Source organism: Loxodonta africana, chromosome 22, assembly GCF_030014295.1.
Source record: "Loxodonta africana isolate mLoxAfr1 chromosome 22, mLoxAfr1.hap2, whole genome shotgun sequence".
Lineage (NCBI taxonomy): Eukaryota > Metazoa > Chordata > Mammalia > Proboscidea > Elephantidae > Loxodonta > Loxodonta africana.
In genome coordinates, this window is record NC_087363.1 from 28,432,787 (window position 1) to 28,452,264 (window position 19,478).

General features: G+C 36.7%; 1 protein-coding gene across 1 annotated transcript in view; it reads right to left on the reverse strand.

The window, feature by feature from the left end:
* Window positions 1–19,478, reverse strand: part of TOPAZ1 (testis and ovary specific TOPAZ 1) — a 78,777-nt gene that overhangs the window by 20,031 nt on the left and 39,268 nt on the right. The window contains exons 13-16 of the mRNA XM_064274251.1: window positions 10,680–10,746; window positions 9,193–9,367; window positions 8,383–8,483; window positions 5,754–5,919 (exon numbers count right to left, since the gene is read on the reverse strand). Coding sequence (XP_064130321.1) covers window positions 5,754–5,919; window positions 8,383–8,483; window positions 9,193–9,367; window positions 10,680–10,746 — 509 coding nt within the window. The remainder of the gene's footprint in view (window positions 1–5,753; window positions 5,920–8,382; window positions 8,484–9,192; window positions 9,368–10,679; window positions 10,747–19,478) is intronic.

Here is a 19,478-nt window from a genome sequence, read left to right on the forward strand (position 1 = left end):
CCCCTCACCAGTATCATTTTTTCTCTTATAGTCCAGTCCAATCCCTGTCTGAAGAGTTGGCTTCGGGAATGGTTCCTGTCTGGGGACCACGACCTCCGGGGTCCCTCGAGTCTCAGTCAGACCACTAAGTCTGGAAAAGACCAGAATTTGGGGTTTGCATCCCACTGCTCTCCTGTTCCTTCAAGGATTCTCTGTTGTGCTCCCTGTCATGGCAGTCATCAGTTGTAACTGGGCATCATCTAGTTCTTCTGGTCTCACACTGATGCAGTCTCTGATCTATGTGGCCCATTCTGACTCCTGGGCTCCTACTTACCTTGTGTCTTTGGTGTTCTTCATTCTCCTCTGCTCCATGTGGGCTGAGACGAACTGTTGCATCTTAGATGGCCGCTTGCTAGTGTTTAAGACCCCAGACGCCACTCTCCAAAATGGGATGCAAAATGTTTTAATAGATTTTATTATGCCAATTGACTTAGATGTCCCCTGAAACCATGGTCCCCAAACCCTCACCCCTGCTACGCTGGCCATCGAAGGTGAACTGCTGACTTTTTGGTTATCAGCTGACTCTTAACCACTGTGCCACCATGGCTCCATTATTATACAGTGTGAGACTTCCTAAGGGTATGCTGATGGTACCTGAACTGATTATAGATTTTACACTATAATTTTAAATAATGATTTGTGTATTGTAAAAAAATAAAAAGATTACACTAAATATAAAAGTCACATTAAACCTATGATTTTACAAATATCATTGCTCAGGATGAGGCCAAGTAAGTTGGTTTATTTTTAAAATCATGTTTTTTTAAACAAATGTTCCCTATAAAAAATTTGAACAAAACAGAAAAGAAATTAAATAGTGACTATGTCTAGGTAAGTAGATATAGGTTAAACTGTTGAATTAAAAGAGGTTAAATATGGCCTGGCCTAACATGACTTTGTGCTGAGGAGATCCGCTGACTGAAAACGTATTTTTTCTTAAATATTAAAATTTCTTGTAGGTTTTTATTAGTACTGTAGTCACAGTCGCTGATCTTGGTGTTTAAACTAAGCTTTATCCTAAGTTTCCTAGCATAAAAAAATTAACGCTTTTATAAATATAATTACACATTTTCAAAAACTCCAGGCATCTCCTCCCCCAAAAACAAAAAACTGAACTCATTGCCACTGAGTTGATTCTGACTCAAAGCAACCCTGTGGAGCCCCTGGTGGTGTAGTGGTTAAGAACTTGGCTGCTAACCAAAAGGCTGGCAGTTCAAATCCACCAGCCACTCCTTGGAAACCCTATGGGGCAGTGCTATTCTGTCTTATAGGGTCTCTATGAGTCAGAATTTTCTCCCTAGGAAGGTGCAAAGATAGTTAAATGAAGAAAATCAATAGCCTCGATGAGGAGTTGGAATGGTAATTTGGTTCATATCATTCTCCCATTCACTTGCTGGCTCACTCACTCACCTACCTCAAGTAATATTTACTGCACACCTTACTCTATGCCAGGTACTACCACAGGTGAAATATTCCTCAATAACTTAAAAAAAAAAAAAAAGGTAACATTTATGACAGTGGTTTGACCAACTGGGGAATGACTACCTGAGAGGGTGTGGCTCAGGGACACAGGTGAGATGTGAGAAGTCACTACTTGAGAAAGCTGTTGGGCAGTGGTTCTCAAAATGAGGTCTCCAGACCAGTAATACCAGCAATAGCCGAGAGCTTGTTAGAAATGCAAATTCTCAGGCCCCGTCCCATACTGACTGAAATTCTTGGGGTGGGTCCAAAACCATTTGCCGTCATGTAGATTCCAACTCACAGTGACGCCTCATACATGTCAGAGTAGAACTGTGCCCCACGGGGTTTTCAACGGCTGATTTTTGGGGAGTAAATCACCAGGCCTTTCTTCTGAGGCTACCCCGGGTGCAGGCCAACCTCCAGCCTTTATGTCGGCAGCTGGTGCGTTAACCATTTGCACCACTGGGGGACTCCTGGGGTGCGCCCAGAACTCTGAATTTTAACAAGCTTCCTGGGAATTCTGATCAGAACCAAGTCTTAGATGTAAGGAATCAAGGTCAGTCTCACCATTTTGCTCAGGTAGCTGGCTGGCTTAGATCTTGGTCTGTTTGTATAGTTTGTGTTTCAATTGTGTTGCAGTTTTATAAAGTCCATTTAAAAGAAAAAATCAGGGAAATAATAGTGCTGGTGTGGTGGTTAAAAACGTAGACCTTGTAGTCAGACAGATGCAGACTGGAATTCCTACTTCACAATTGCTGTGTGACCTTCTCTGAACCTCTGTGTCCTCATCTTGGGATGGTATCACCCACCTCATGGGTACCTCACTGGTGTTAATTAAATGAGATGATACAAGTAACACATTTAGCACAATGTTTGGTATATGGCAAATACATTCTTATTAAATTGATAATGAAAAGAAATGCTAAAATCAGAAAACAAATCAAGAACATGAACAGGTGATCCACAAAAGATTAAATACAAATGAAATATAAACAGTTTGATTTCTTTATAAGCAATCAAATATAAAGTAGAACAGTGAATGCCACTTTTACCCTATCAAACTCAATGTTGTTAAGGGTGTTTTATAACCTGTATCCTCACACACTGCTAAGAAGGCTACAAATTAGTACAACCTTTCTTAGAGTATGGAAGATTTCTGTATTCTATTAACAGTGATAAGGCCTGCATGGAATGTATTACTAATACCCAGATTAGGATTTGTATAACTTGGAATGCACCAGTCTCTCTGTCTGATACTAACACCTGTCTGGCAGTAACACCTGGGACTATTTATTTATATGCACCTGTGATCCCCATGAGGCCAATGTTTGTGTAAAAGATATACCTAAGCAATCTTTCTCTGGAATTTTCTCACAGAAGGAGGGTTTTCTACTAAACCCAAAATAGCCTACCTGCAAATCTGAATGGCAATAAGGGCAAATTTGTCAACATTTACCAAAAAGCTTTAAAATGCCTTTATACCCTTTAGCCCAGCAATTCCACCAGAATTTATCCTAAGGAAATAATATAGATTCAGCAGGGATGTTTAGCAGGGATCATTGTTTATAACGGAAATTTGAAAACAAGCTAGTTCAATAAAAAGTAGATTTATGGAGTAAGATATATAGACCTAGGAAGAGGTATTTTTTCATAAGTGGAAAACCATGCAGCCCATTAAATGTCACAGAAAAAATGCAGGGCACAAAAGAGTATATATAGTATATTAAAGGGGATAATAATCATTTCTGGGTAGATGAATGATAAGGAGTTTTTATCCTCAGTTTTGCTTATCTACCTTTTCAGATTTCTCTACAATGAATAAGTATTACATAATTGGGGTTTTTTTTTAAAGTCAATGAAAGTTATTCTAAAATTCAGTGGAAGTTTCTTAACAAATGGTATAACTTTTTACAAAATATATATTCTAGAGAGCTAAGACATTTATTTTTCAGCCCCCAAACCATGATTATAAAACTATGAAGGTTTGAAGGTTTTCTTTTTGCTGGTAAGGGGAGAAGACGGAGTTGGAATTTATTCCTCATTTGCCGGGATAAAAAGTACTGGCACTGGGGAAAGAGTTTTAAATGTCAAAATAAGAATCCAAAACAACAGACTTCTCACCATAAAGTCTGCCACCCACCAAACCAAAAATGTGTAAAGTATTTTCCATTTCTCAAACTTGAGTAACGTATGTACTGTTCCTTTTTTTAAAAAGGACAAAAATGTAGAAAAAATACGTGTAAAAAGTAAACCTGCCTGTCATCCCTGTCTTCCAAGCACTCACTGTCTCTTTCCTGAGGCAACCTAGTACATCCTTCTACAAATATTTTAGGGATATATAAGCAAACATGTACGCATTCATTTTATCTCTTTACACGAATGGTAGCATATTGCACACACGGTTCTACACATTCTTTTTTTCACTTGGCAAGAGGTCCTGGAGGCCATTCCGAATGAGTATCTGTGGATCTGTGTCATCCCACTCCAGCACACGGCAGTCCCACAGATTAATTAACCCATACTTTCTTAACGGGCATTTCAGTTGTCTGCAGTCTTTTGTTACTATTGGTGGCGGTAACAAAAGATTCCAGATAACTTATACTGCATATTCTTGTACATGGGTACAAATGTATCTGTAGAAGAAAACCCTAGAAATGGTGTTAACAGAGTAAAGGAAATACGCATTTTTAATTTTTGACAGATATTCTGCCAAAAAACCCCTAATGACAATGTGAATGCCTGTTTCTCTATACTCTCACCAAAAGTATATCACCAAATTCGATCTTTGTTAGTCTGACAGGCTCAAAATGGTATTTTAAAATTTTAATACATATTTCTCTTACTGCAAGTGAAATCACAAGTAAGTAATACTATCATTTGTATTAATACTCCCTTTCCTGAGAACTGTCCGTTGACAACAGAACCCTTTAAGAACAAAAAGAATTCTGGGAACAAATTAGTATACTTCTGCGGACTCTTCTTGTGAAGAAATAAAATTCTACCTAGGTAAATGACTTTCAATTCAAACTGTCACTGCAAACAAGAATTCTGTGTTTATAACTAAAAGAATTTTTAAGATAATCATCAAAATTCAAAATATTTTAAAATCTCCATAGACTACTTCGTACCCTCCCCTCATCCTCCTCACTTTCCCCCAGGCTTGAGAAAATCTAGCTTTGCCAGAAACTTTCAGGCAGATGATCCAAGCCCATTTTTATCAGCTATTTTACCCTTCCCATTTCTTGCCACATCGCTTCTTTCTTACAGAATTTGTGAGCCCTGACTTGCATTTTGCTCATTTCTATATTTTACCTTGGTTACTCTTTCCCACTAGGAAACCCTACCCAGGCAGCCATTATGTTTGGTAAGTTGAAGGCAACCTTTTCCAACAAGCCTTTCACCATGAAGTTCACTCACGACCTTTATATTCCATAAACACTCAGCACTTTGAACAAAGTCAAGGATTTAACGTGTGTGTGTGTACATGTATACTCATATATACCTGTACTAGTCTGTGTTTGTGTGCTAACATACATGTGTTAGTGTAAAGGTTATCTATTTGCCTTACTCATGTATATATTTCATCTTCCCAGTTAACTTTGAGATTCTTGATTTTTCTTCATTCTTATCCCGTTACATCAAATAAAATCTGCCTGATGGTCCATGTAGTCAGATACCACACTGTGCCACTATTGTTCTAAGTTTTTATTCATCTCATACCAAATTAACCTCAGTTGTTTCTGCTGGTTTAATTTCATTATGATTTCTGCTAGATGGGTCGCCTTACTACGGAAAGTAAGCTTTACCTGTCTTCGTTTGAAGTCAAATTTGCCTTACATGAGAAGACTGAGATTATGCAGGTAACAACTAGGATTTCTGGACTTGAATCTGGCCTCCATTCCTTACGTGCTATGTCATTTTGAGCAAGTTGCTTAATATCTCTGACAGAATTTTCTTATCTATAAAATGGGAGATCGTAATGGTTCCCAACTCAGGGTTTCTGAAGGTCGTCGAGGATAATCAAGGGTAAAGTACTTACATGGTGCCTAGCCTATAGTTCACACAATTTCTGCTTTAAAGGTAGGTTAATTCTCCCTTTTCAGCTTATATAACCACCTTTCCTACCCACATGTTCACTTAAGGTTTTGACCAAATTACCACCCACAATTCTGTATCAACTTAAGGTAATTACCAAGAGAAGAGTTACGGCAAGTTGAACACATTATTTCATGCTTGCGTATAACAGAACTTACCCCTTAAGACCCAAATGGCACCATCTATACTTCCACTTTTGAGAAAAATTTCTGCAGCAATATTCACAATTTGACATCTTGGTGCTAACTTCTCGGGCCCTGTAAGTCCTTTTAAACTTGTGAAATGTATTTTTAATTCATATAGTTTATCTAAGACTTTCCTTCCCTAGAGTAAAAATAAAGAATTGAGTACCAATCATTAACAGTACTACAGAGACATAAAGTCACTGAGAATTATGCAGAAGCTAATTATCCAGTTTTGAATCATCATTCTAGACTGATAGGTTTTTCAAAGTGCTCCAACACTCTTCCTTAAGCTCCTTCTTGCTCAGCCACAAAGATGGAAAGGGAGGGGAGCAAGCAGGACCTTGCCTCATATTACCCCTCCTCTCTACGTCCATTCCCAGGCCCCCTTTATCAGTAGTTCTTTCATCTGTTTTATACACTGTGCTTCCCCTTAAGATTTCATTTGGCAAAAGGATTTCATGCCTTAAAATGGTAAAGTATGATAACATATTTTTCCTCTTCTTCTGTTGACTACACTGAGATACAGAAGGCACAGAGTGGAAAGGAAGATAATTTGGTATCAATTTAGATAGCTAAAAAAAAAAAGTGAAATTGTTGGCAGAAAAAAATTCTTTATTCAATAGGCTATTTCACATATTCTACATCAAGTCTGTCTTTGGTCTGGACACCAGAAATAGGAAATATATTATAATTTTATAGCAGGGGTGGGCAAACTTCTTCTGTAAATGGCCTAATAGTAAATATTTTAGGCTTTACAGACCATATTTGGTCTGCTGAGTGTTCTTTTTTCTTGTTGTATAAAAAAAAATTATAGCCCTTAAAAAAAAGGAAAAAAACATTCTTAGCTTACAGACCATAAAAAAACATACTGAGGGTCAGATTCTGCCTGCAAGCCTTAGTATGCAGACTTCTGTTTTGTATTACAGTCTAGACAGTTTTGAGTCTGATCTTTATAATGTCAAAAAAACCCACCCAGTGCCGTCGAGTCGATTCCGACCCATAGCGACCCTATAGGACAGAGTAGAACTGCCCCATAGAGTTTCCAAGGAGCACCCGGCAGATTCGAACTGCCGACTGTTTGGTTAGCAGCCGTAGCACTTAACCACTGCGCCACCAGGGTTTCCTTATAATGTCAAAGAACTTTCAATTCGACTGTTTAAATGACTCCATTTTTTTCACAGGATACCTTTAGTTTAATTTCAATGATTTCACCTTTGTGTTAAAAAAAAGGAATAGGTTTCATTTTAAAATACTCATACTAAATAAGATAGTAAATAAATTGTTCATTCTGAGTAAGAAATTAAAAATTTTTAGTTAAAAATACAGGCAAAGATTCAACAACCTCTTATGTCTTAAGAAAATACAACCAAATAAAATTAAAATATACTTTAAAATGTTATTAAAATCAGTGAGGATCTTGTTACTTAGTCTTCAAATTCTTGAGCATTAACTATCACATAAATCCATGCCATCACCAGTGTTAAGCAAGGCTGTGAGAGCAGGGACCAGGTACACCTTGCTCATTTCAGGCCTACCACACAATAAGTGCTAAACCTCCAGGAAAGATGCCAATTTTCCTGTACAACCATTCTGGCTCTGTGTGTGTGTGTGTGTTTTTGTTTTTTTTTTTAAACTTATTCATTTTGTGTGTGTCTAGGAAAAAAAAAACCCATTGCTGTCGAGTCGATTCTGACTTATAGTGACCCTATAGGACGACACAGCAGGACTGTCCCGTACGGTTTTCAAGGAACGTCCGGTGGATTCGAACTGCTGACCTTTTGGTTAGCAGCCAACTCTTAACCACTACATCACCAGGGTTTCCATATGAGTGACCATATACTTAAATGTTATTGAGCACACTTTCAATTGTGAAATAGCCTCTTTAAAAAATAAAAGCAGAACATAAGATAAATTTTAATAGTTGATTAGACAGAGACCATACTCTCAACTCCACTCTTTATATAGCTCTATCCTTCACCACTTCCTTCCTATTTTGGATTTTCTTGTCCTCTACTTCACTGAACTTTATGTTAAATCCCAAATTTCCAAGTGATTGATTCTGTAACTCCACACGCCACCTCAAGGAAATCTAAAGAACAGCAGTATAATACTGTCTAGAGACACTGGATCATTTCTATACTGAGCTGAGTCTCAAAGTTAGAAATCCATATATATGGTATATAGTGTATATCCTGTTCTGGAATATTCTATGAGATGATATTTAAGGAGTTCTGTTAATTGTGAGTATTCTGGGTTCATTTTTGAGCTCCTCAAAAATTATAATGCTATTGAACTCGGGAGCTGACAAAATAAATTTGGAATTGAATGTTATTTTAAATAAATATGGCTTTTGGCATGGCTTTCTAAGTATTCCCTACACTGACATTCTTCACAGTGGTCAGTCTCATGCCCAATCCTTTCCACATTTGTCTAGTACACCACCTAATAATTCACTTACTAGTCTGGGTCTCATTTTGTCACCTGTAGTGATTAATAGCAGATTCCTAATTCCTAAGGTTAAACTACATTGTTTTAAAACTAACATCTAAAAAATTTTAAAACATTCTCCGTACCAAGCCCAAACAAAAATTTAATGAATTACCTTGGACCACTGTAACAATTTGTGATAGAAGTACATGGCACTGATTCCGATTCTTCCCAGCAAAGTTTTATCTACTTCACTATTTTGAGGATCTTTGCTAACTGAAAAACAAAGTAGACATATGGAAGAAAGTGAAAAAAAAAAAAATCACTTAAAATGATGGAAAAGGCAAACTAATACAGAATTATTCACATTACCATAAAAACTAAAGGTCGGCAAACTATAACCTGTGGGCCATATCTGGCCCCATCCTGTTTTTTACAGCCCATGAACTGAGAATGGTTTGTGTATTTTTAAAGGGTTGTTAACAAAAAAAAGAAAGAAAAGAAAACTATACAACAGAGACCATATGTGGTGTGTACAAAGCCTAAAATATTTACTATCCGGTCCTTTACAGAAAAAGTCTGCCGACCCCGATAAAGATTATAGTAATGAATGGCTCATATTTTAAAAAAATCTCCAAAGTGTGTGAATCTAGTTCACTTGTAATAATACACATAATATAATGCCAGAAATTCAGGTGTTCATTATAATTTGCTAGCAATAGTTTTAACAGTTTTACCAATCTTTATGAAAAGAAAAACAAGGACATGAAACATATGATACTAAAACACCGATTTTTTACTTTATCCTATTATAATCTAACTTAACAATAAATAGATGGAAAAATTTATAAAGTAAGGTGTATCTGAAACCTGCAATTTTAATTTACCCCCAACAAGGAAAACATTAAGAGCTTTACAGTCTTGTTAAGAACACCATGCCCCCTAATACTCCATTCATTACCAGACTAAAACAATGACATTTTACCTGTTTCAGCAAATTCACAAAAAGGAACAACTGGGCTCTCTTCTTTCAAGTTTTTTGTTAGCGTTTCAGCAATACAAGAACAAAATCTCTGGAAATCTGCAAATTTTTCACAGCTTATTTTTACGTTTATGTATAAATTTCCCAATTTGCTCCAGTCACCTTTTTCTTTACAGTGCTATTAAAATTATTAAATGTGAAAGAAAGGAAGGAAGGAAAGAAGGAATGAAGAAAACCATGTCATTTATGCAAAGATTATGGGCTAGACATACTTAAGTATAAGATACACAGAAATTAGTAAAACGATCTCTGTAAATCTTATAAGGTTACTGACGTGTTACAACTTCTAAAACATGCTATTGTAAACTTTAATTTTCTGACTATAACAATGCTTCTATATATTCAAGATGGCAATGCACACTTGTTTTAATTATCTAGTTCCTAATGTACTTAATGATATCACCTCCAAAACTGAACTACACAGTGGAGATGAATTTTATGGGAATAAATGAGTTGCCTGTCATTTTGGGCAAGGTGCTTAATACCTCTGACAGTATTTTCTTATCTATAAAACAGGAATTGTATTAGTTCCAAACTCATAGGGTTTCTATGAAGATTAATTGGCATAACCCAGGTCAAGTATTTGGTATGATGCCTAGCCCATGGTTCACATATTTCTGCTTCAAAGCCGCCTTCACAGCAATACAACACTTTATTACTTCAAAAGACCACACTTTACTATTTCTTGACTATTTACGATTTAGGGCTTGTGTATCTTTTTAAGCAAATATACTTCTATAAAAGGGACTACAAAGTAAATTTCAGTAAACTTAATCTCTTCCTACTAGTTTCTACCATAAACTAAGAAATAGTTTTCCACATCAACAAAAAGTTGTTCCAAGGACTCACAATATTAATTAAGGCTAGACCAATAAGTAATAGCTGAGTACAAAAACGATATTAAATTTAAAAAGTAAAATCATGCTGAAAGTCTCTATTTCTTATGCTGCAAACACTTGGACAGCTTAGTGTGATCCTGGTTTTCCCAATCACTTCACACATTGCAGTGGTCCAGGAGTCATGACTTGTGCACTGAGGATGTCTGCCCAGCCATAGCATTAAGGGCTGGGCTGTGAAATACTAGTATTATTATTTTACCTTAACATAAATTAATTCTGAAATGGAACTAAAGTTATTTTTAGAATAGTCTACAAACTCCAGAAATTAACATTTATGTTTGTATTTCAAAATATCAACATGTAAAAAAAAAAAAAAATCAAACTACTTTTCCTTGAGCATTTTCTCTGTAGGACAGCCAAATTTCTAAAGCTGTTGCTAAAATAGAGTTATTGTTCAAACTTTTTGTTACTGGCTTCAGAAATTCCAGCACTTTATTTAAAAAACAATTGTCTCTTTTTGTACAATTTTTCTATAAACCTAAAACTGCTCTTAAAAATAAGTCTATTAACCCCCCCCAAATAGAATCATACCTCTATTTCATTCAAGGCTGACTGTAAATCACACTTCCAATTCTTTTTAAATTGCCTCATCTGTAACCTTTAACAATAGAAAAGGGTAAATTATGCTTATGTACACTCCCCAAGGAGTTACTGCTCCTAACTCATCTGCACTGTAGTTTATGTCTAAGAGCCTAGAGAAAAATGAATACAGTAGTAGACTATAAAAATTCTTCAGAGCTGAAGAAAGTGGCAACTGCATAGTTACCTACTTCATACTATTTCCTCCCTAAACAACAGACAACAAGAAGGAAAAAGTATGTTCCACATGAAACCATACCTCCGGTCTAACGTGAAGACAAAGAAAGTGAAAACTTTAAAACAACTATGAATAAAAACAGGAAAAAAAAAACAAAACCCAAATAACCAGCACATGATCTCTGCCTCTCCCAACCCACACTCAGTGATGCATAAGGATTTGTGGCAAACAAAGACAGGCCAAAACAACACAAAGCAAGTTATCACACAAAAAAACCTGCGGGAAGAACAGAAGAGGAAAGTTACCAAAGGGACATAACACTGATTCAAAAATATAAGTACTGAAAATGCTAAAAAAAAGTGTCCAGGCAAATCAGAAGACCTTAAAAATGCATAGCTTCTGGGAAAGGAAAAGAGAAAAACGGAGAGAGAAGCACCCTTTGGCAAGCGGAAATAGGAAAAGAAGAAAAGGAAGAAAACTTAGGGCCCTGTAAGACAAAAGAGAACCATAAAATTACAAGTATCATAGCTCCATCACCAAGACAAACACAAAACCCCCGTGAAACCCAAAAAGAACCTGCTGCCGTTGAGTCGATTCTGACTTGTAGCGGCCCTACTGGACAGAGTAGAACTGCCCCATACAGTGTCCAACGAGCGCCTGGTGGCTCTGAACTGCTGACCTTTTGGTTAGCAGCCATAGCTCTTAACCACTGGATTTTCCTATACAGACAGAAGAGGGCGTTATTATACTAGGAGAATTGTAAAACACTCAACCATCATAAAAAGGAACAAAAAGTCCACGCAGAGTTGTAGAAAATCAGGAAACAAAATTTTACACATATCAATTGAGAAAACTTTCCTTTGAGAAACAAGCACGAAGTAGGAAAAAACTAAGTCAGTGCTCTAAACAGATTTAAAAATACTCAGATAAGCATCTGAGGATATAAAAAATCTACTTTGGATCAGACATGCAAAAACTAAAAACAGAAATGAGCAAAAGTGGGTGAAATGCAGAGAGAACTGATTGAACTCAGGAAGGAAATGGAAGAAAAGGACAAGATTACCTCAAAAATGAAGAATTAATTATAAGCCTTTGCGCTGACGAGGATTTTCAGTGCAAGGCTGACTAAGAGTGGTGTGAGCAGACATCCCTGTCTTTTCTCCATCTTAAAATGAAAGTATTCAGTCTTTAAGTATGACGTTAGCTGTAGATTTCTTAATAAGTGCTCTTTATCAGGTTGGAGAATTCTTCCTCTATTCCCAATTTGCTAAGAGTTTTTTTTTTTATCATGTATAAACCAAAACCAAATCCACTGCTTTCCAGTCGATTTCGACTCAATGACCTTATATGACAAAGTACGACTGCTCCATACGGTTTCCAAGGAGTGGCTGGTGGATTCTGTCAACCTCTTTGTTAGCAGACGAGCTCTTAACTACTGCACCACCAGGGCTCCTTTTTATCATGTATGGGTGCTGAATTTCGTTAAATGCCTTTTCTGTACCAATTGATATGATCACGTAATTTTCCTCCTTACGTTGATGTGGTGGATTACACTGATTGATTTTCAAGTATTAAACCATACACTACATTTGGACATGGTGTATAATTCTTTTTATATGTTGTTGTGAGTGGATAGGCTAGCATTCTGTATCTAAATTCATGACAGATACTGGTTTATAGTTTTCTCCTTTTTTGGTGGGGGAGATACTCTCTCTGGTTTTCTTTTCAAGAATTGCTTAATTTAATCTAAGTTGTTGAGGTGATGTGTGTAGTGTCATTTCAATTAATCCCTTATTACCCTTCTAAGGGTTGCAGGATGTATACTGATAACCCATTCCATTCCTAATATTGGTAATTTCTGTCTCCTATCTTTTTTTATCTTCACCAGTCTTGGCAGAGGTTTCTCAGTTCTACTGGTATTTTCAAAAGAACCAACTTTGTTTCATTTTCTTCATTGTTTTTCTGTTCTCAGCTTCACTGCTTCCAGGTGTCTTTATCATTTCCTTTCTGTGCTTTCACTGAGTTTATTTTGCTCTTATTTTTCTTGCTTCCTGTGGTAGGAACTTAGATTTAGTGCTATCAATTTTCCTCTTAGCATTGCTTTTGCTACATCACACAAACTGTGATGTAATACTTTCATTTTTACTTAATTACAATCCTTTATTCAGCTTTATTTCTTTTGAGACTTCCTCTTGATTCATGGATTATTTCGAAGTGTGTTGTTTAATTTCCGAGTGTTTGGAGATTTTTCTGTTATCTTTCCATTACTGATTTCCAAGTTTGATTTCATTATGGTCAGAGAATGTACTCTGTATAATTTCAATTATTTTAAATTTGTTAGAGTTTGTTTTATAATCCAGGATATGGTCTATCTTAGTGAATGTCCCATAGGAGCTTCAAAAAAATATATTCTGCTATTTTAGGGTGGAGTGATATGGAAACTCTGGTGGCATTGTGGTTAAGTGCTACGGCTGCTAACCAAGAGGTTGGCAGTTCAAATCCACCAGGTGCTCCTTGGAAACTCTATCAGGCAGCTCTACTCTGTCCTATAGGGTCACTGTGAGTCGGAATTGACTCGATGGCAGTGGGTTTTGGGTACGACAAATGTCTATTAGATCCTGTTGGTTAATTGTGGTGTTCGGTTCTTCCATATACATGTTAATTTCCCATCTGGTGTTTTTATCAATTGCTGAGAGAGGTGTGTCAAAGTCCCCAACTATAACTGTAGATCTACTTCTTCATTCTATCAGTTTTGTTTCATATATTTTGATGCTATGTTGTTTAGTGTATACACATTTAGAATTGCTATGTCCTCTTGGTATACTGACCATTTTATCATTATGTAGAATTCCTTTTTGTGCCTGGTAATTTCCTTTGCTGTGAAGTACGCTTTATCTGATGTTAATATAGCCACTCATGTCTTGTTTTTCTATCATTTTATTTTCAACCTACTTGTATCTTTATATTGGGAGTGAGTTTCTTACAGAGAGCATATAGTTGGGTCATACTCTTACATCTCTTTCAATAGTTATGTTTAGAACATTTACACTGAAAGGAATTACTGATATTAGGTCTTAAGTCTACCATTTTATTACCTGGTTTCTGTTTGTTCCTAGTTTCTCATTCCTCTGTTTACCTTTTCTTGTTCTCCTGAGGGATTTACCTGAACATTTTTCAGAATTTTATTTTGATTATCTATAGTGTTTTTAAGTATATCTCTTTGTATAGTTTTTTATAGTGCTCTTACTTTTTGACCTAGTAATTCTACTTCTAGAAACGTACCCTGAAGATACACTTCTAACAATACAAAAATACATATGCTCAAGGTATTCACTGCAGCATTATTTATAATTGCAAAATATTGGGGACAATCTTAATGCCATACACTAGACAGTGGTTGAATAATCCATAGCACATCCACATGATGGAATACTTCGCAGCTATAAAGAAGAATGGAGAAGTTCTCTACGAACTGATTTACAGTGATTTCCAGTTGTCTTAAGTCATCTAGTGCTGCTATAACAGAAATACCACAAATGGATGGCTTTAACGAGAGAGATGTATTTTCTCACAGTCTAGTAGGCTAGAAGTCCAAATTCAGGGTGTCAGGTCCAGAGAAAGGCTTTCTCTCTCCGTCAGCTCTGGAGGAAGATCCTTGTCATCAATCTTCCCCTGGACTAGGAGCTTCTCTGGGCAGGAACCCTGGGTCCAAAGGATGTGCTCTGCTCCCGGTACTGCTTTCTTGGCGGTATGAGGCCCCCCTTCTCTGCTTGCTTCCCTTTCCATTTTCTCTCTTGAGAGATAAAAGGTGGTGTAGGCCACACTCCATGGAAACTCCCTTCACATTGGATCATGAATGTGACCTGGGTAAGAGTGTTATAATCCTGCCCTAATTCTCTAACATAAAATTACAATCACAAAACGGAGGACAACCAAACAATACTGGGAATCATGGCCTAACCAAGTTGACACATACTTTTGGGGGACACAATTCAATCCATGACACCAGTATACACTGTTAAATGAAAAAGGCAAAGCTGAAAAAAACTATCTATTGTATGCTACCCTTTACATAAGAAAGAAGTTGATACATATGCCTTGAGCATTGTGCTCTTTTAAGAACTATCTATATGGGATCAAACTGACAACAGCAACTCTGAAAGACTAGATAGGAAACTTAGGGGACAGTGAGTTTATGTTTACAGGGGAGAAACAATTCACAAATGGAGGGTGAGAATGGTTGTACAACTTGAAGCATGTAATCAATATCACTGAATTGTACATGCACAAATTGTTGAATTGGCATATATTCTACTGTATACATTCTCAACGACAACAATTATAAAAGAAAAGAAAATATACATGCATCTACTCATTACAGAAAGGATAAACCAGAAACTAAAAAGCCTAGTTACTTCCAGTGTGTGGGTTTGGAAAACGAGTAGAAAGAAAGAAGGAAGGGGTATGGGGTGCAGGGTAAGAAGCACCAATAGTTCTCATTGCATACTCTTTAGTATAGCTTTTCTCTTAGAACAAATAGCAATGTTTCACACATCTCCCCAAATAAATAATTAAAATCAACTAGGATGTGAGAAGAACAAAAAATGTAAACAGTGGCAGATAAACCTAAGTGTACAACAAATGAATAACATGATCACACTACATGGGAATGGGAAGAAAAGAACTAACCTAAATAACTTAGAAAACAGGATTTTGGCTGAATATAGTAGGGCTAAAGACAAAAATAACTTTATATAAATACTGTACTCTAGATAGGAAATGTTTTTCACAGAGGGGTGGGTTAGCAAATTCTGAAACTACCTTTATGTGAATATTAGAACTCAATAAGTGAGTGAATATATTGTAGATAATGAGAGCCAGATTTCTCACTGTCAGAGAACGAATTTACAAGTAAGAAAAAGAGGAAGGTCGGAAGGAACCCGTGGTGTTAGACTGGAACTGAACTATCAGTATGATCTAAGGCCTATATATACATACAATTAGATAGATATAGTAACAAACATACTTCTGTGTTTGTCTGTACAGCTAGTATACATACACCTACTTCTCAGCCCTGTCCACTGAGAAGGCCTAGATGCAATGATACTCCTGCAGCATGAGCACACCTAGCACTCAGATCTTAGTTTCCAAATACCAGTCTCCAATAAAAAGAACCACAGCTCCTTGGAGAAGTTGCTGCCAATGCTGAGGCACGGCAAGTACGAGAGCCTTGTATATCTTGTGGCTCCATAAAATAAGGAAGTACTAGAAAAATGATGGGAGCATATAGAAAAAATACAGGAACCAACCTAAAGAATTCCCAAAGGCAAATCTGGAACAAATTGAGCAACCAAATAAATAATGGTAGTGTCATGGACTGAATTATGTCCCCCCAAAACATGTGTCAACTTGGCTAGGTTGTGATTCCCAGTATTGTGTGATTGTCTACCATTTTGTCATCTTATGTAATTTTTCTATGTTTTGTAAATCCTACCTCTATGATGTTAATGATGCAGGATTATAGGCAGTTATGTTAATGAGGAAGGACTCAATCTACAAGATTAGGTTGTGTCTTAAGTCAATCTCTTCTGACTTGAATTTCCGTTATGAAACGTCCTAGATTATAAACATGCTTAAATTCTTACTGGTTTCCTGAATTTAAAACATTAAAATTTGCTTAAGAGAGACATGAGGACCTTATACTATCAAGAAAGCAGCACCAGGAACACAGTGTGTCCTTTGGACCTGAGGTTCCTGCGCTGAGAAGCTCTCAGACCAGGCGAAGATTGATGACAAGGACCTTGCTCCAGAGCTGACAGAGAAAGACAGACTTCCCCTGGAGCTGACACCATGAATTCAGACTTCTAGCCTACTAGACTGTAAAAAGAATAAACTTCTGTTTGTTAAAGCTGTCCACTTGTGGTACTTCTGTTATAGTAGCACTAGATAACTAAGACAGGTAGTATTAGATTATAACCCACACAATAAAATACGTATTTGTGAGATCATATTGTTATAAATAATCGAGTAAGTAAATAAGTAGGGGAAAAGAAACAGCTCTTCCTTATTGAACAATTCTAATTAATAAATTTAGAAGAATGAGGAAAATACAAAATCACCACTAGGAAAATACCACAGTAATAACTTACAGGCAAGATTCACTGATAATTGCTAAAAAATGTATTAAATATGTATGAAAAAATATATAAATGTATGAAAGTTTGAGAAGAAACAGGATACTGCATAGTGTTCAAATGTCTTCCCCAAGATATTATTTACAAAGGGAAAAACAGTAACTTTACAGTGGAGAAAGCTGGTAGATATCATTTTACTATGTGGTCAACGTTAACATAACCAGTAATAAGACATTACTGACATATCATGTACATCCTGCTATAATGCACTGAAAAGGTCTACAGTTAGTTAACAGTATTTCTAGGTTTTGATAGGTACTATTACCATGTAGGATGTTAATATGAAAGAGGACACTGGGTGAAGAATAGATAGGAAGCCTTTACATTAATTTTTGCAATGTCTTTATAAATCTGAGATTATCTAAAAATTAAAAAAATTGAATTTCTGTTATTAAATGTCCTAGATTGTAAATATACTTAAATTCTTACTGGTTTCCTGAAGGTAAAACATTAAAATTTGCTGAACCATCTTTATCTACTAAAAGTGCGAAACTTTCAAATTCACTTTAAACTTGTTATGTTGTTAGGTGCCATTGAGTCGATTCTGACTCATAGCAACACAACGTACAACAGAACAAAACACAGCCTGGTCCTGTACCATCCTCACAATCATTGCTATGTTTGAGTCCATTGTTGCAGCCACTGTGTCAATCCATCTGATTAAGGGTCTTCCTCTTTTTTGCTGACCCTCTATTTTACCAAGCATGATGTCCTTCTCCAGGGACTGGTCCCTCCGATAACATATCCAAAGTATGTGAGGTGAAGTCTTGCCATCCTTGCTTCTAATGAGCATGCTGGTTGTACCTATTCGAAGACAGATTTGTTCATTCTTCTGGCAGCCCAAGGTATATTCAATATTCTTCACCAACACCATGATTCAAAGGCATCAATTCTTCTTTGGTTTTCCTTATTCACTGTCCAGCCTTCACACGCATATGAGAAGATAGAAAACACCATGGCTTGGGTCAGGTGCACCCTAGTCCTTATAGTGACATCTTTGCTTTTTTTTTTTTTTTTTAACACTTTAAAGAGATCTATTACAGCTGATTTGCCCAATGCAATGTATCATCTGATTTCCTAACTGCTTTTTCCATGGGCGTTAATTGCGGACCCAAGTAAAATGAAATCCTTGACAACTTCAATCTTTTCTCCGTTTATCATGATGTTGCTTATCGGTCCACCTGTGAGAACTTTTGTTGTCTTTATGTTGAGGTATAACCCACACTGAAGGTTGTGGTCTTTGAACTTCATCAATAAGTGCTTCATATCCTTTTCACTTACAGCAAGCAAGGCTGTGTCATCTGCATAATGCAGGTTGTTAATGAGTCTTCTTCCAGTCGTGACGATCCATTCTTCTTCATATAGTTCGGCACCTTGGATTATTTGCTCAGCATACAGATTAAGTATGGTGAAAGGACACAACCCTGACGCGCCCCTTTCCTGACTTTAAACCACACAATATCCTCTTGTTCGGTTTGAATGAGTGCCTCTTGATCTAAGTACAGGTTCCTCAGGAGCACGATTAAGTGTTTTAGAATTTCCATTCTTCACAATGTTATCCATAATTTGTTACGATCCACACAGTCAAATGGCTCTGCAGAGTCAATAAAACACAGGTGAACATCTTTCTGGTATTCTCTGCTTTCAGCCAGGATACATCTGACATCAGCAACGATATCCCTTGTTCCACTGCCTCTTCTGAATCCAGCTTGACTTTCTGGCAGTTCTCTGTCAATGTACTCTTGTAACTGATTTTGAACGATCTTCAAGAAAATTTTACTTGTGTGTGATACTAATGATACTGGTTAATAATTTACACATTCTGTTGGATCTCTTTTCTTTGGAATTGGTACAAATATGGATCTCTTCCAGTCGACTGGCAAGGTAACTGTCTTCCAAATTTCTTGGCATAGATGAGTGAGTGCTTCCAGTGCTGCATTCATTTGGTGAAACATCTCAATTGGTATTCTGTCAATTGCTGGAGCCTCGTTTTTCACCAATGCCTTCAGTGCTGCTTGGACCTCTTCCTTCAGTACCATTGGTTCTTGATCATATACTACCTTCCAAAATGGCTGAATGTTGACCAGTTCTTTTTGGAACAGTGACTGTGTATTTTTTCCATTTTCTTTTGATGCTTCCTGCGTCGTTTACTATTTTCCCCATAGAATCCTTCAATGTTGCAACTCGACGCTTGAATTTTTTCTTCAGTTCTTTTAGTTTGAGAAATGTCAAGCGTGTTCTTCCTTGGTTTTCTACCTTCAGGTCTTTGCACATGTCATTAGAATTCTTCATTTTGTCTTCTTGAGCTGCCCTTTGAAATCTTATGTTCAGCTATTTTACTTCATCATTTCTTCCTTTTGCTTTAGCTACTTGACATTC